We start from the raw sequence: 15,061 nt of genomic DNA, 5'->3' as shown, positions 1-15,061 counted from the left end.
CCAACTCCATCAGGTCTGTAGAGGGGGAGGATAGGACATGCAACACCACTTTGCGGATCTTGCTGATCCTGTCTGAAGATAGCGTAATGAGGCCATTTTGAGAGTCTATAGTTGCTCCCAAATGTGTGATGCGTCTGGACGGAAAGAGATGACTCTTGGCTTCGTTGATCAGGAAACCGTGATCCTTTAGACAGGTCAGGGTGACATGGAGGTCCTCCCATGCCTTGTGTAACGATGGTGAGCGGATCAGAAAATCATCCAGATAAGGAAAAATATGAATCCCCTGTGTCCTGAGGTGTGCCACCAGGGTAACCACTATCTTGGTGAATGTCCTGGGAGCGGACGACAGGCCAAAGGGCATGGCCCTGAACTGATAATGGTCTTGTCCCACCGCAAAGCGCAGATACCTTCTGTGAGGGGGAAAAATTGGAATGTGCAGGTAGGCTTCCTTCAGGTCGATAGATGAGAGGAAGTCCCCTAGCCTCAGCGCTTCTTTGATGGAAAGTAAGGTCTCCATCCGAAATTTGCGGTATTTTATGAAGCAATTTAGAGTCTTGAGGTCTAATACTGGCCTGGATGAACCGTCTTTTTTGTCGACGGTGAAGAACAGAGAGTAGTTTCCCAGGAACCTCTCCCCTGGAGGTACTGCCTCGATAGCTGCCATGCGTAGATGGGAAACTGATCTCAAAACTTTGCCCCTTTTGTGTGGATTTGCTGACAGAGGGGATGGGAGGAATCTCGCCAGGGGGGTGGAGGAAAACTCCAGGCGAAGGCCGTATCGAAGAGTGCGGAGGACCCAGCGATCGGAGGATAGGTTCTCCCATCGGTGAGCAAAGCGTTGGAGACGGCCTCCCACCGGCGAGGTGGAGGCGTCAGAACTGATTTCTGTTTCCACGTGCCTGGGATGCAAGGCCGGATCAACCTGGGAGGTGTTGCTGGGACTTAAGTTGGTTGCGCTGTCTGTTCCAGAAGGGACGGCTGGAGCGGGCGTCCTTCTGTCTTCCGAAGGGACATGTCAGTGGTTCCAATCCTATCTCCAGGGTGTTTTTCAGAGAATAGCATTGGGTGATTGTCATTTGAGCCTCTGGCAGTTGTGCTGTGGGATGCCGCAGGGTACCATCTTGTCCCCCATGCTGTTTAACATCTATAAGAAGCCCTTGGGAGCGGTCATCAGGAGATTTGGGGCAAGGTGTCAGCAGTATGCTGACGATACCCAGCACTATTTCCTTGTAACATCTGAATTGGGAGAGGCCGTGCAAGCCCTGGACCAGTGCCTGGAGTCTTTGATGGGCTGGATGAGGGCCAATAAACTGAGACTGAATCCTAGCAAGACAGAATTGCTGTGGGTTGCTGGTTCCCGTGTTCAGCTAATTGGTCAGTTGCCTGCTTTGGATGGGGTCGTATTCCCTCTGAAAGAGCAGGTGTGTAGTCTGAGGGTGCTCCTGGATCCATCTTTGTCACTAGAAGCCCAGGTGACCTCAATCGCTAGGAGTGCATTTTACCAGCTTCAGCTGGTAAGACAGCTGCGGCTGTTTCTGGACTGGGATAGCCTGATCACTGTTGTCCATGCTCTAGTAACCTTCAGGCTGGATTACTGTAATGTGCTCTATGTGGGGCTGCCCTTGCAGTTGTTCTGGAAGCTGCAGCTGGTGCAAAATGCAGTGGCCAGACTGCTTACTGAGGCAAGGTATTGTCAACTGTCACCCCGCTGATGAAAGAATTGCACTGGCTACCTATCAGCTACCGGGCTAAGTTCAAGGTTCTGGTTGTGGTGTACAAAGCCCTATACAGCTTGGGACCAGAATACCTGAAAGACCATCTTATTCCTTATATACCCAGTCAATCACTGCGCTCTGCAGGTGAGGGCTTCCTGCAGGTCCGTTCCGCACAACATAGGAAACGGACCTTTAGTGTAGTGGCACCTACCTTTTGGAATTCCCTCCCCTTAAATATTAGACAGGCACCATCTCTATTATCTTTTTGGTGCCTACTGAAGACCTTCCTCTTTCAACAAGCCTTTTAAGTTGAGACCTTATCCCAGTCTGTGTTGGAATTGCTTTTTAATGTTTTTAAAAGTTTTTTCTTTTTTTAAAGATGTTTTCAAAGCTTTTTAAAAAGATGTTCTTAAAGATGTTGTGTTTTAATATATTTTAAAGTCTGTTTTTATGATGTTTTAAAGTGTTTTTAGTGCTTTTGTCTGCTGCCCTGGGCTCCTACTGGGTGGGATACACATCAAATAACAATAAAAATAATAAAATAAAATAATAAAATAAATAAAAATAAGTTGCAGGAAGCTAGATTTCACCTGAACAAGGAAAAACCTCCTGTTAGGACGGTCCGACAATGGAACCAATTACCTAGGGAGGTGGTGGGCTCTCCAACACTGGAGGCATTCAAGAAGCAGCTGGACAGCCACCTGTTGGGTATGCTTTAAGTTGGATTCCTGCAATGAGCAGGAGTTGGACTCAATAGCTGCTGCCTACCTGCTCACCTCTCCCTCGGTCATTCGCTTGCTTGATCTCCAGGCAAGCGGTTAGCGGTTGGGAGTCAGTGAATGAACAAGTGAACGAGAACTGCAAATTGCAGCATGACTGAGTTCAGGGGGAACAAACTGAGTAAACATCCACAAATATGCATCCGTAGTGGCAGCTGGCAATGGCCTAGCCGACTCACTTCATGGGAGGCCTCGTGGTAGGGGCTGGCTTGGCGGCTTGCTCATGCTGCTGCTGCCCACTTGCTCACCTCTCCCCAGTTGTTCACTCAGTCAATCTCAAAGCCATGTGGTCTAAAGGTCACAGGGGGGAGAGTGGGAGCTTACAGAGGTCAATGGGGGGGAAGAGAGGGGGCTTACCAGTTGCAGTAGGTGAAAGGGGAAGGTCTAAGGGGTTACCATGGGTGAGTTGGAGTTAGTGAGGGGTGGGGGGAGTTTTGTTAGGATAGGTGGAGTTGGCAAATGAAGCAACCAGAGTCTGCAGCCCTTAGTCTCTACAATTGCTACCTTTTGTAGTTCCTCTGTTTGCCTCCTCCTCCTCCTCCTCCTCCATGATATATCTCCAAAAGGTTTAAATATAACTTCCACAGAGAAATTCTGAATTATATCAAAACCAGCTCCGACAACAGTAATATTTCGTCCTCCGCTGAAATATAAAAGCACAAATAAAACCATGTATCCCAACTCTCATTCTAATTTATGTTCAGCGTTACTGGAAGGTGACTCTACCTTCATTATTTTACACCCCATATTTCAATGATAGAGGAAGAGAATCATTATGCCTACATTAAAGATACAAAAAATGAAGGCTTGGTAGATTTTTTCTTCTTCCTAGTAAAACATTAATATTCCTCCTAATATCTGTTTTTGAGTCTTTTAGTCACGTCTTTGTTCCTTTAAAATATTCTGCCACTCTTGTTTTTTACTGTAAAAAAAGAAATCCTCCAAAACCAAAAGGGTGCACGAACAAAAGTGTTGCCTGTTTTTCCCGTGGCTGATAACTCAATTAGACAATAATAAACCATAAAACAGTCCTTTTTCTTTGCTTAGAAAAGCATAAGTTGTTTTAATGCCCTTATTGGCTGTGTGTATTATTGCACGTTGGCTTAGGTAAAAAAGTGGGGGATACACTTCCCCCCCAACAATGAATAAATCATCAAGCCATTTGCCAGTAAATGGATGGTGCGGCAGGAGTCAAGCTACTTCTAGACTGAACAAAAATCTCCACCATAATCCTCCCTAGCAATCCTGCTTTGGGGATAGAAATATTTACTTTAATGTGGTGATAAGAGAACTTTCTACACTTTGAGCAGGAAAAACCAGCCCAGTACCATGCAACTGCATGTAATTTACAATAAAGATAACTGTACTCTGTGCACAGAGGTGGTGGGGAACCTGTGGTCCTCCAGCTGTTGGTGGACCAGCTGCCACCAGTCCTACCCAGAATGGCCAGTGGTCAAAGATGGTGGGAGTTGCAGTCCAGCAACAGCTGGAGGACCACAGATTCCTCATCCCTGCTATAATATGGCAAATTTTTGCTGTTTTCCTTCTCATCCACATATTGCTAAGCCTTTTACCATTTGCCTCTCTGTAGAGATTATTGTGATCTTGTTCACTACTTCAGTAACTCTGTATAACATATACTTTCATGCATGCACAAAGGCACATTAACAGCTCCAGTAAACACAATCAAGTACTCATCTAAAGTACCTTTCCGGTCATGATTATGATGAACTCCTGTACTCCTTAGACCAGCACATGCAATTCAGGCAGAGATCAGGAATGCAGAAACTATGCAATTCTAAAACGTTTAATACTGGGAAATGCAATGCCATGTAGCAGAGAACCCATGAGTAGCTAGTTTCTAAATTCAGGTCACCCATTGGTGATCTACTTTTAGAAAAGAGCCTCTTCAAAGGATTATTGTGAAAGCTTTCTGTTCTAGAAAGTCAAATTCTGTGACCACTAGCATAGCCCCAATGCAAAAGGCAGGACCCTTTGAATTTCAGGACGAGATACAGAAGAGTGGTAGAGCGCATGCCTTGTAGGCAGAAGTTTCCAGTTTAATCCTTAGCATCTCCAGGAAGTGCTAGGAAAGGCTACTGTCTTTAATCTTGGGGAGCCACAGCAAGTCAGATGGACGTTGCTAGATTGGTCTGACTTGACATAAAGGCAGCCTCCTATGTTAATTGTCATACTGATAGTTTTACTTTTTGTTAAATTCAAATTCAGCTTTGCAGATCAGTTCAGCTTTGCAAATCAGTTCATCATTTTCAGATGGAGTAGGAAGCAAGTCATATGAACATCAATTAATTTGAGACTCATTCTTATATGAAAGAAGAGAGCTCTGCCTTCTCTGAAGGTGATGACTTCTGTTTTAGAAGATACAATTATATTACATTTATTGTGATTGCTTAGACCCAGGATAGTAGTTATCTAATAATTATATTCAAAGGGGGAAAAACCCTTATAATTTCAGCTCATTAAGGCTCAACACATTTTTTGTAAAAGAAACATTTAATTACCTGCAAATGCTGGCTTCAGGTGTGATCTTGTTAACTGTAGGATTTTCACTGTAGGTAAATTGTTCATTTTCTATTCTCTTTTTGTTCCTTCCATGCTGTACAGTTACAGAAACAGGCCCTTCCTTGCTATGTGGTCCAGTAACACAAACAATTTCTTGCCCAAATTTGATACTGAATTAAGGAAAAGGGGTGGGAAATTATGTCAGAAACAACTTCTGCAATCTGCTTATTGTGTAAAAGTCACATTTCTTCACTTATCCAAGGGAGATCAGCATTATTTAGCCTGACATTTTAAATATAAAAATGTGGTTACATTTGGTATAAGGGCTACATAAGAGAAACAGAGAATGATAATCAGGCAAATCTGAGAAATCATGTTCACCACCCTCCAATGCAGGGACACCGTTGTGCTGGGTATTTGGTGGTCGAAAAGGATACCTGGAGGGCAGGAGAGCAAAGGAGTGATATGACCATGGCTATTTGGCTTAGTTCTGACTGGCCTGGGGATGGAGCAACACTATCTTATTCAGTGTTGTACTTCCATTTCTTTTTCAATATCACAAGTGGCTGAGACATTGGAAAGAGATCATAGGGTCAGGGCTAAGCATGTGGAGAGACCTTCTTAAGGGTGCATATAAGTCCAGTCCATCATGTGACTGTAGGGACAGAATCCGACTGTTGCTGCTGATCTCCATCAATCCACACCATGCCTGTCCACCCCCATACCATACAGAAGGAGGAGACAGGAGAGGAGTATCCCCTATTGGAGATGAGCAACTTGCAAAGAATTCACAGTGGGCCTCCAAAGTCCCACTATTGTTCCACCGGGGGAGGCTCCTCTCCTGCCTTTTCCTTCTCCCTGGTGAGGGGTGGGGTGGGCATGGGGCAGATTAGTGGTGAGCCAATTCCACCTCTAAAATTTATGCCAACTATATGTCCAGGTTATTAGGCTGCCAAAGCAGTCCTTGCAGATAGTGTTTCAAGCCATTCTTGTCCCCAGCCCCCCACATAGATGGGTTGGGGGTTCTATTGTCAGCAGACAACCAAACAACAATATTGGAGCGTCTCTGCTCACATGAAGACAAATTCATGGAAGTTATATTCTCTAAGTTTTGGGCTGTTTTGGCCTAGTCCTGTGTATGGCTTTCATCCTTCTCTAATTTCCCATTCAGATGTCTGAGGACTGTTCTTACTTTAAGGTTTTGAGGGGGAATGTTATGGAAGGTTGTCTATTTTATGTCAGACCTCTAGACCAAGATGATCTGGTGATCCTTTCTGACTATAAACTTATTTTACCAAGTGTAAAAAGCACAGAAAGTCCTACCTTCATTCTTCTATATTTCCTTATGTTTTGTTAAGCTTCCTTTCTTCCTGATAATTTCATGTCTATGTTATACAGCTATGTTCTCAACAGCCAAAACAAACATAAGGAAATTACAATAGTAATGCCCTATTTAAGGCATCAGGGCAACAGACTGAATATGACACTTGAAGACAACATTATATGCTGCTTCTGTACAAATTACCCATTTTACTTGTCTCTTCATTGTTAACATTTAAGATGATCTTCTCAGATTTAAAGCACTCCCCTAGATCTGTTGTTTTGAGCACTGCAATCAGGTACATGTCTTCACTGTCAGGTTTTGACATGTCCATATCTGTTAACATACTTGCTGATATGCTGTTGGTGCTCTAATGGTAATGCAATATTACTACATTAGACATGTGTCATTCAATGTACTAGCAATTGATGGTTTAAAACATGCAGTGTAGCATGATCAGTTCTCAAGAAGGGTCATAATCTGCATTATATAAAAAGAGGTAATCTAATGTATGGAAAATGTATACAGCCAGTGCGGCGCAGTGGTTAGAGTGTTGGACTGCGACCTGGGAGACCAGGGTTCAAATCCCCACACAGCCATGAAACTCACTGGGTGACCTTGGGCCAGTCACTGCCTCTCAGCCTCAGTGGAAGGCAATGGTAAAACCCCTCTGAATACCACTTACCATGAAAACCCTATTCATAAGGTCGCCATAAGTCAGAATCGACTTGAAGGCAGTACATTTTACAATCTAATGTATATTGTTTAGAAGTCCTCAAAGGTTAGGTGGTATTCAAATGTAATAACCAAACCAATCAAGGCTGATTCTATGAATATCTCAACATGTGTCAAAAATCTCATTTACACATTGTCCTGGAGCATCACAAACCCAAGGGGTTTTAATGGAGGCAGTTCACATACTGCAGGGCCAAAGCACATACTACATTAACCATGGGGATTTTGCCAAAGGAGTCTCTGAAGTGAGTGATATCTATCACAGATCCTGCTGCATCTAGGGTTACTTACCATATGGATTGCGACTGTCATTTGAGAGTTTCCATATTCCTTATGTCTGTAGATAACACTATGGCAGCAATACACCTGGTAAGTAGTTCAGGATAACTGCTATAACTATTATTTGTTTTGTTTTGGGGAACAACAGCCCTAATGCTCACGTTGAATGAAGCATGAACTATTGCTCTTAGCTTAAAAGTGTCTAAAACTGTTTGCACTGCCTCCACTAAAATATATTGTGCAGGATTGGGACAATATAAAAATAATCCTTTGATGGTTAATATTTGATACTTGTTTTCATTCTTTTAAGTGGCTGATGCTTTGTGAATTCACCCGATTTTGATTTAGATAGATAGATTAGACAGATACATAGATAGATGTTTCCATTGTGGAATCAGGATGATTTGAGGAAACAGCAAAACAGGATAACTTGCTGATATGCTATTGGTGCTCTAATGGTAATGCGATTTAAATACCACTTAGGTGAGGCTAGGATAGTTCAGATTATCTAAAATACCAATGTATGTATAATATAGATGCCATAGCCACAGCTAAAGGAAAAACGGCACCTAACGTGGGCCTTATACTTACACTTGACAGAGTTCATTATCGAGGTAAACTTGAACATCTTGAATAGAGCCAGTGTCCAAGTTTGTGCCACTGATAGTCAGGATGGTCCCCCCAGCTTGGGGACCTTTTTGTGGATTTATTCCTGTAGGTTCAGGATCCTGTGATGAAGAGATCATCACAAACTGGTTAAATTCAGTTGTTACTCTAAAAAAGGCACTTGTATAGTAATAATATCTGGGGGGAAATGGATCATTGAAGAAGAAATGAAAGAGATTATGAACATATTTAAAACTTATACTACTATAAGCTTACACTGCTACAAGGCCCAAGCTACAAAATAATAGCTGCCTGATCATTTTTTATAGGCTTCATTTTGGCTTCTTACTGTTTTCAGTCACAGTTTCAATGTTTTTCCTCATCCTTTCCTTGGATATAATTATATCAATGACAGGAAGAACAAAGCAAGGCCTGGAGCATTGTGAGGAAGTGTATAAGCTACTAGTTTTGATATGAAAAGCAACTCTACCCTCCTATCATCTATAGGAAGTTGGCTAATTTGGAAAGTATCAGCTAAAGCAGGACTGCACAACTTGTGACAATCTGATCCAAATACAGCCTAATAAAAGCTGCATAAACTTCCTGCCTGAGACTGCAAAAAGTGGGGAGCTGAGGAGCATCTGACAGGCCACATTACGTGGCTGGTGGGCTGCGTTCAACTTGGTGGATGATATGTTGTGCAGGTGGGCCTAACTTAGGGACTGGGCCTATCAATTCTGTGAAAACTTACTGTTTTGTGACCATCCAGAATTTGCTGATCTACTAACAGGTTTTAAAAACTGTAACCTACACACACCCTGTGTCTCATTCTAGCCTCTCATGCAAAAATGTTCTACACTGTTCTGGTGTAATGTGGTACACTCACTTCCTCCCCCTTCTGGTACATCCTACTTCCCACCCACCCCATTGTGAATCCTACTACTACATTGTTATGGTCTAATGTGGTACACTCCACTTTCCTCCCCCCACTCAAGGAACCCATTTTTGGTATATACCCCTCCCCTCAACTTTCTATCTTTCTTTCACAAACATAGAAAACAAGAACACACATCCCTCCTTGACACACATGCATACATAACTCACCCTCCCTCCCTCTCTCCCTCCTTCATGCATAGAATACACAACTCTCCCTTCCAGACACATACGCATGCATACACTCCCGTCCCTTTCAGAAACATGCATAGAACATACATCCCTCCTCTCAGAAATGCATGCATGCATGCATACATACATACACCCCCTTTCTTTCTCTCACAAACATGTACAGAACATGCATCCCACCCCCCAGACACACATGCATGCCTACACCCTCTTTCTCGGTCTTTTCAGAACAGGTTAAGAACATGCATCTTTTCCTGCCAGACACATAGGCATACATACACCCCCTTTATCTTCTATCTCTTTCACAAACACACCCCCCTCCCTCCCAGACATGTAGGCACAGATACACACCCCTTCTCTCACACACATGCAGACAACTTAGTACTTCCCTCCATTTTTCTTGTGCACGCCAGCACACAAACATGGCTGTTTCTATTCTGCAGCCCCCTTGCATACACCCCATGTATATAAGGTGATATATAATTAAAAGGAACAGGGGATGCTGTGGGGGTGGGAGAAGTAAGAGAATTGCTGCCTGCCTGCCTAGCCCTTTCTTGGTGTGGTGGTAGTAATGGCAGCAGTGGCGGCGGCGGCGGCAGCAGCAGCAGTGGCAGGACCTTCTTTCAGTCATTTCCCTCAGCTCGGCTCCCAGCTCAGCAGCAGATGGCAAGACTCCCCTCAGGACACCTAATTAATCATCCCTTTCTCACCCACTCACTCATATGCCCACCCGAGCTCTTCTTTTCCCTCATAGGCCATGCCCGGTGTGCATGCAGGGAGAGAGAATGATAGGGAGGATGAGCTGTCAGTCACAGCTGGCTGCGTACATGATGAGCATGAGTGTGATGACATCCTTACACAAATAGAGAACAGAAGAGAAAACCAAAAACCCATCAATATATTTTGACTAACCGGAACTGAATGCAGACTTGCTCACTTTCTAATGTCAGATGCTTCATGTCTTTTGTTCACCACAATTATCAAGACATTCTATTAATAGCTGGAATAACATGGACAACACAGTCTGTTGATATTTACTTGAAAGTAGGTTCCACTGCATTCAATAAGGCTTACTCACTAACAAGTACAGTCTTAATGTCTAAATAAGTGCCTCCTTAATGTCTTGATGGAGTGTCAAAGTCTTTTCAAGTGTAAATGGCAGAATCTATACAGCCTTCAGAATTCAGCGCATGTAAGATTTGAATTTAAAGAGATGTGGGTAGCTGTGCAAGATCAGAATCCTTGTTCACTTTGACATAAGCACTAGCACAATGAATCCCACAGTACTAAAGGATAGGAACAGTTTACACATGACATACAAAATGTGTTACTTTCAGCAGGTGTTTTAAGTGCTCTTTCAGGAGACACAATTGCAACATCAGGGATGTAAAGCAATGTCCATGGGTGCCATGGTGCATGAGAGGGCCTTCACCGACACCTCTGGGCAGGGCTCCTGGACTCAAAACTTTCATTTTTTAAAAAAAGTAAGTCTTTAGCCTTCCTAGAAAGAAAGTTATGGAGCAAAATGTGCAGGTAAACATGCTTGGCTGCTCCCACTTGTCAGTGTTCTTAGCCAAGGAGTGAAGTCAGAGCTGTGATTTACAAGTGAGCTTTTTGGAAAACTGGCACTAGCAACCCCTTGGGGTCTTAAAGAGCTTCTGTTTTTCCCATACCCTTTAGATCACTTTTCCTGCTTCTGTCTTATTTTCCCTAGCAACCAGACGACATCTTTCCTGCAGTGGGTTCATCAGAGATCAGGTACTCCCTAGATGTAATTTTCTGCAAATACCCACAATAAGTGTGGGTGGATGTTAAAGAATCCCCCCTCCCTGCAAAAGGCAAATGGGATATAAACAATATAAACAAGTGTAAAATTATGCATATTGGAGCAAAAAATCTTAATTTCACATATACGCTCATGGGGTCTGAACTGGCGGTGACCGACCAGGAGAGAGACCTCGGGGTTGTAGTGGACAGCACAATGAAAATGTCGACCCAGTGTGCGGCAGCTGTGAAAAAGGCAAATTCCATGCTAGCGATAATTAGGAAAGGTATTGAAAAAAAAACAGCCGATATCATAATGCCGTTGTATAAATCTATGGTGCGGCCGCATTTGGAATACTGTGTACAGTTCTGGTCGTCTCATCTCAAAAAGGATATTATAGAGTTGGAAAAGGTTCAGAAGAGGGCAACCAGAATGATCAAGGGGATGGAGCGACTCCCTTACGAGGAAAGGTTGCAGCATTTGGGGCTTTTTAGTTTAGAGAAAAGGTGGGTCAGAGGAGACATGATAGAAGTGTATAAAATTATGCATGGCATTGAGAAAGTGGATAGAGAAAAGTTCTTCTCCCTCTCTCATAATACTAGAACTCGTGGACATTCAAAGAAGCTGAATGTTGGAAGATTCAGGAAGTACTTCTTTACTCAGCGCATAGTTAAACTATGGAATTTGCTCCCACAAGATGCAGTAATGGCCACCAGCTTGGACGGCTTTAAAAGAAGATTAGACAAATTCATGGAGGACAGGGCTATCAATGGCTACTAGCTGTGATGGCTGTGCTGTGCCACCCTAGTCAGAGGCAGCATGCTTCTGAAAACCAGTTGCCGGAAGCCTCAGGAGGGGAGAGTGTTCTTGCACTCGGGTCCTGCTTGCGGGCTTCCCCCAGGCACCTGGTTGGCCACTGTGAGAACAGGATGCTGGACTAGATGGGCCACTGGCCTGATCCAGCAGGCTCTTCTTATGTTCTTATGTTCTTAAGAGACTTAGGCATGCCTCCTGTGCAGGAGCTAAAGACTAGGCACTCATTAAGAAGGCACTTACAGGACAATGGTATGTGTCTATTCAGAAGTAAGCCTCTTTGTGTTTAATAGGGCTTACTCCTAGGTAAGTGGACACAAGAATGCAGCCTAGGATTTGGTTTAGGGTTGGAATGGGGAAAAACAGGATTATTGTACCTGTGTATGGCAGGCAGAACTTCAGCAGATTAAGCCTTTTCTAGTATGGAAATAATTATGGGAAAGCTTCACCATGACTGTACTCTCTATAATTTTGTATTACGCTATACCCCTCACAGCAACTATGTTGTGTTATACCACACCCACATGGCATCCATTTAGTGACTGTGCCCATAGTGCCCTCTCAAAATCTGAAATGTGCCCACTGGTCTATAAAGCTTGGCGACTCTTGCACTATCTCATAAGAACTGGAACTGGAACACCATACCACTGAATCAGATATGACATTCTTATAGCAAAAGAAAGACAGAGATGTGAACCCTTAGATAGCTTACCACCAGTAGGGCCATAGTGGATAGAGAATTGAATTGCACTGAGGAAACCAGATTCAAATACTGACTCAGTCATGATGCTCACCAGGTCACCTTAGATCAGTCAATACTTGCTCTCTGCCCAACTACCTCACAGGGTTGTTGTGAGGATAAAATGGGACAACTTCCCAAATATGCCATTTTGAGCTCTGTGAGGGAAGGGGTAGGAACAACTCACTCCTAGGGGTGGAGGTATACTGTATTTTAATGCAGGCTCCACTTGTGAGATAACAATTTTGAGGCACTTTATAAAAAAAAAAGCACTAATGAAATTTGGAAAAGTAGTAATTCAGGTGGCTTGAAGGGAACATCCATAACATTTGGATAAGCAGAGGTGCGCAGTCCCTTGTCCCAAAACATGCCTTGATAAGGGTTTGGGCAGTTGGGGCGGGCGATGCTATTACATTATCTTTTAAAAAACAAAATAACCACAATCTATTAAGCATCTTGTCCTCTTTTTTAAACAAAATCAACATCATAAAATGACAGAAGCACAGACCGAGCAATGAGAAACACCTGTTTCTTGCTCTGCTCTTCATAAATCATTAGGTTTGTTTTGAATATGGTGCACACCTGGTTATGTTTTACTGCCAAGATTACTTGCCAAAAGATATAACAAATCCTCTTCTTTCTGTACAAAACAGAGTAAACTTTCTTGCACAGTAAATAGCTTCAATTAATCTTCTGCCCAAGCATGCTCTCTTGTGTAGTATATCAGCTTAAAAGCTACAAAAATAAAGCTCCTGTAATATATTGGTTTAGATGGATTTCTGACAAAACTTAATGGCCTGGGCTTATTTTACAACACATAAAATAGGGTTAGTTGGGCCAGGCTAACTGCAGTTGAAATATATTCATTACATGCTGTGAACTGCAGAACAGCTGTCTATTGCTCTCCTACAGAGATAGGCACTACATGTGGCCCATCTACAAAAATCTGCTTGCATGCTCACAGGGACATTCAACCCTTTGCATAAAACATCATTTGGGAGATTATGACACAGCCCTTTATAGACACACTTTCCTTTCCTGTGAATATAAGTTCAGTTCAGGTTTTGAAACCTAGGCTCTTCTCCTGGTGATATCACACCTGCAAAAATGGTTCTTTGTGTTATGACAGCATCAGAGGCAGATTTGGTGAAAACATGAGACGGGCTCTTTCAGTGGGTGGATCCAGCTGTGGAACTCCCTACCCAAGGAGGCCTATGTATGTATGTATGTATGTATGTATGTATGTATGTATGTATGTATGTATGTATGTATGTATGTATGTATGGGCCACTCAATATTCTATCTTCTCTGGATTGCTCACAAAAAAAAAAAATCTCAAAAACAATAAATTGTGTGGGTTTTTCTTAACCAGCACAGAAAGTGTGAGATCCACTGTGGTGCGGTCCGTAGAGTGCTGGGCTAAGACCTGGGAGGCCATGGTTCAAATCCTCACTCAGCCATGAAGCTCTCTGGGTGACCTTTGGCCAGTCACTATCTTTCAGCCTAACCTATCCTATAGGGTTGTTGCAAGGATACAATGGAGGGGATGATCTCAGCTCATCGGAGAAAAGGTGGGATGAGATCCAAAACAATACTCCTCCCAGCCCCCAAGGGCTTTTTTTAGTTGTTCTTATTGTGGTGACTGATGCCCATTGGGATTGGTAGGGCAGAAGGCAGGTTGAGCCATAGCAGGTTGAGCTATAGTCAATCACAGGAAAGCCAACTTAGTTTTGTCCAGTTCCTCCTCCCTACTGAGTTCCACTCAAGGCAACACTGAGACTAAGGAGGAGGAAGCTGACAAATACTGCCACCCCCTGGACTAAGTAAGAAGGCAGGCAGGTGAGTGCTGGCTGAGGGCAGACTGAGGTTGGGGGCAGTGCCCCATTCACCACAATAGAACAAATTCGACTGAGTCACAGTCATCACCATCATCATAATCTAAACCAATTTAGCAGCACAAATATACAGTAAGTCACAGATCAAACATTAAGAGCCCAGAATTTAAGTTAATAAATAATTTAAAAGACCTGGGTAATAAAAAGGTCTTCAGCTAGCACTGAAAATATAATAAAGAAGCTGCCAGGTCAGCCTCTTTGAGGAGACTATTCCACAGCTAGAGTTCCACTACCAAGAAGGTCTGATCTAGCTCCTTCTCTATAGAGCTTTTGTTGGATGGCAGAATTTTCTTTTCTACATAGAAGATATTTCTATTCTTTTGAAATAGCAGGTTGCTCTCTTTCTTGTCCCCATGAGATATGGTTTTATTGCTATATTGGTCTTACATTATTTTAGCTGGTTGTCAGTTTTAACTCTTGGATTAATTTTGTATATATTACTAGCCATCACTTTCTCCTGTTTGCTTATCATAATAGGTGTTTGAAGTTTCACTTTTAATATAAAGTTTTCTTTAAAAAACAAAGCAAAAGCCTTGTTCTTGGTAGCTGTCCATGACTTAGTCCTAGCTACCATACTTTCTTCTACTGTACATACACACTTGGATGAGCAGTGCCATAAATAAACATGCAGGCTGAGGCTGGAGCATGCAGTGTCACCAGGAAGAGCAGGTTCATGAGTCAGAAGATGGACACTGACATACTTCCAGGTGCTGAGATTGGCTCGCCTGACAATTCAGCAGCCTAGTAACTGGCTTACAGCAATTAATCA

The 15,061-nt window shown here is 43.0% G+C and overlaps 1 protein-coding gene across 8 annotated transcripts in view; it reads right to left on the bottom strand.

Moving 5' to 3' along the window:
* Window positions 1-15,061, bottom strand: part of PLXNB2 (plexin B2) — a 519,751-nt gene that overhangs the window by 54,600 nt on the left and 450,090 nt on the right. For all 8 annotated transcript variants that reach the window (XM_061640183.1, XM_061640184.1, XM_061640185.1 and 5 more), the window contains 3 exons: window positions 7,944-8,080; window positions 5,017-5,187; window positions 2,999-3,137 (listed from right to left, as the gene is read on the bottom strand). In XM_061640183.1, coding sequence (XP_061496167.1) covers window positions 2,999-3,137; window positions 5,017-5,187; window positions 7,944-8,080 — 447 coding nt within the window. The remainder of the gene's footprint in view (window positions 1-2,998; window positions 3,138-5,016; window positions 5,188-7,943; window positions 8,081-15,061) is intronic.

This window comes from Rhineura floridana, chromosome 8 (assembly GCF_030035675.1).
Source record: "Rhineura floridana isolate rRhiFlo1 chromosome 8, rRhiFlo1.hap2, whole genome shotgun sequence".
NCBI classification, from domain to species: Eukaryota; Metazoa; Chordata; class Lepidosauria; order Squamata; family Rhineuridae; genus Rhineura; species Rhineura floridana.
Note: the sequence above shows the minus strand (reverse complement) of the source record. Positions and strands in the feature narration are given on the sequence as shown.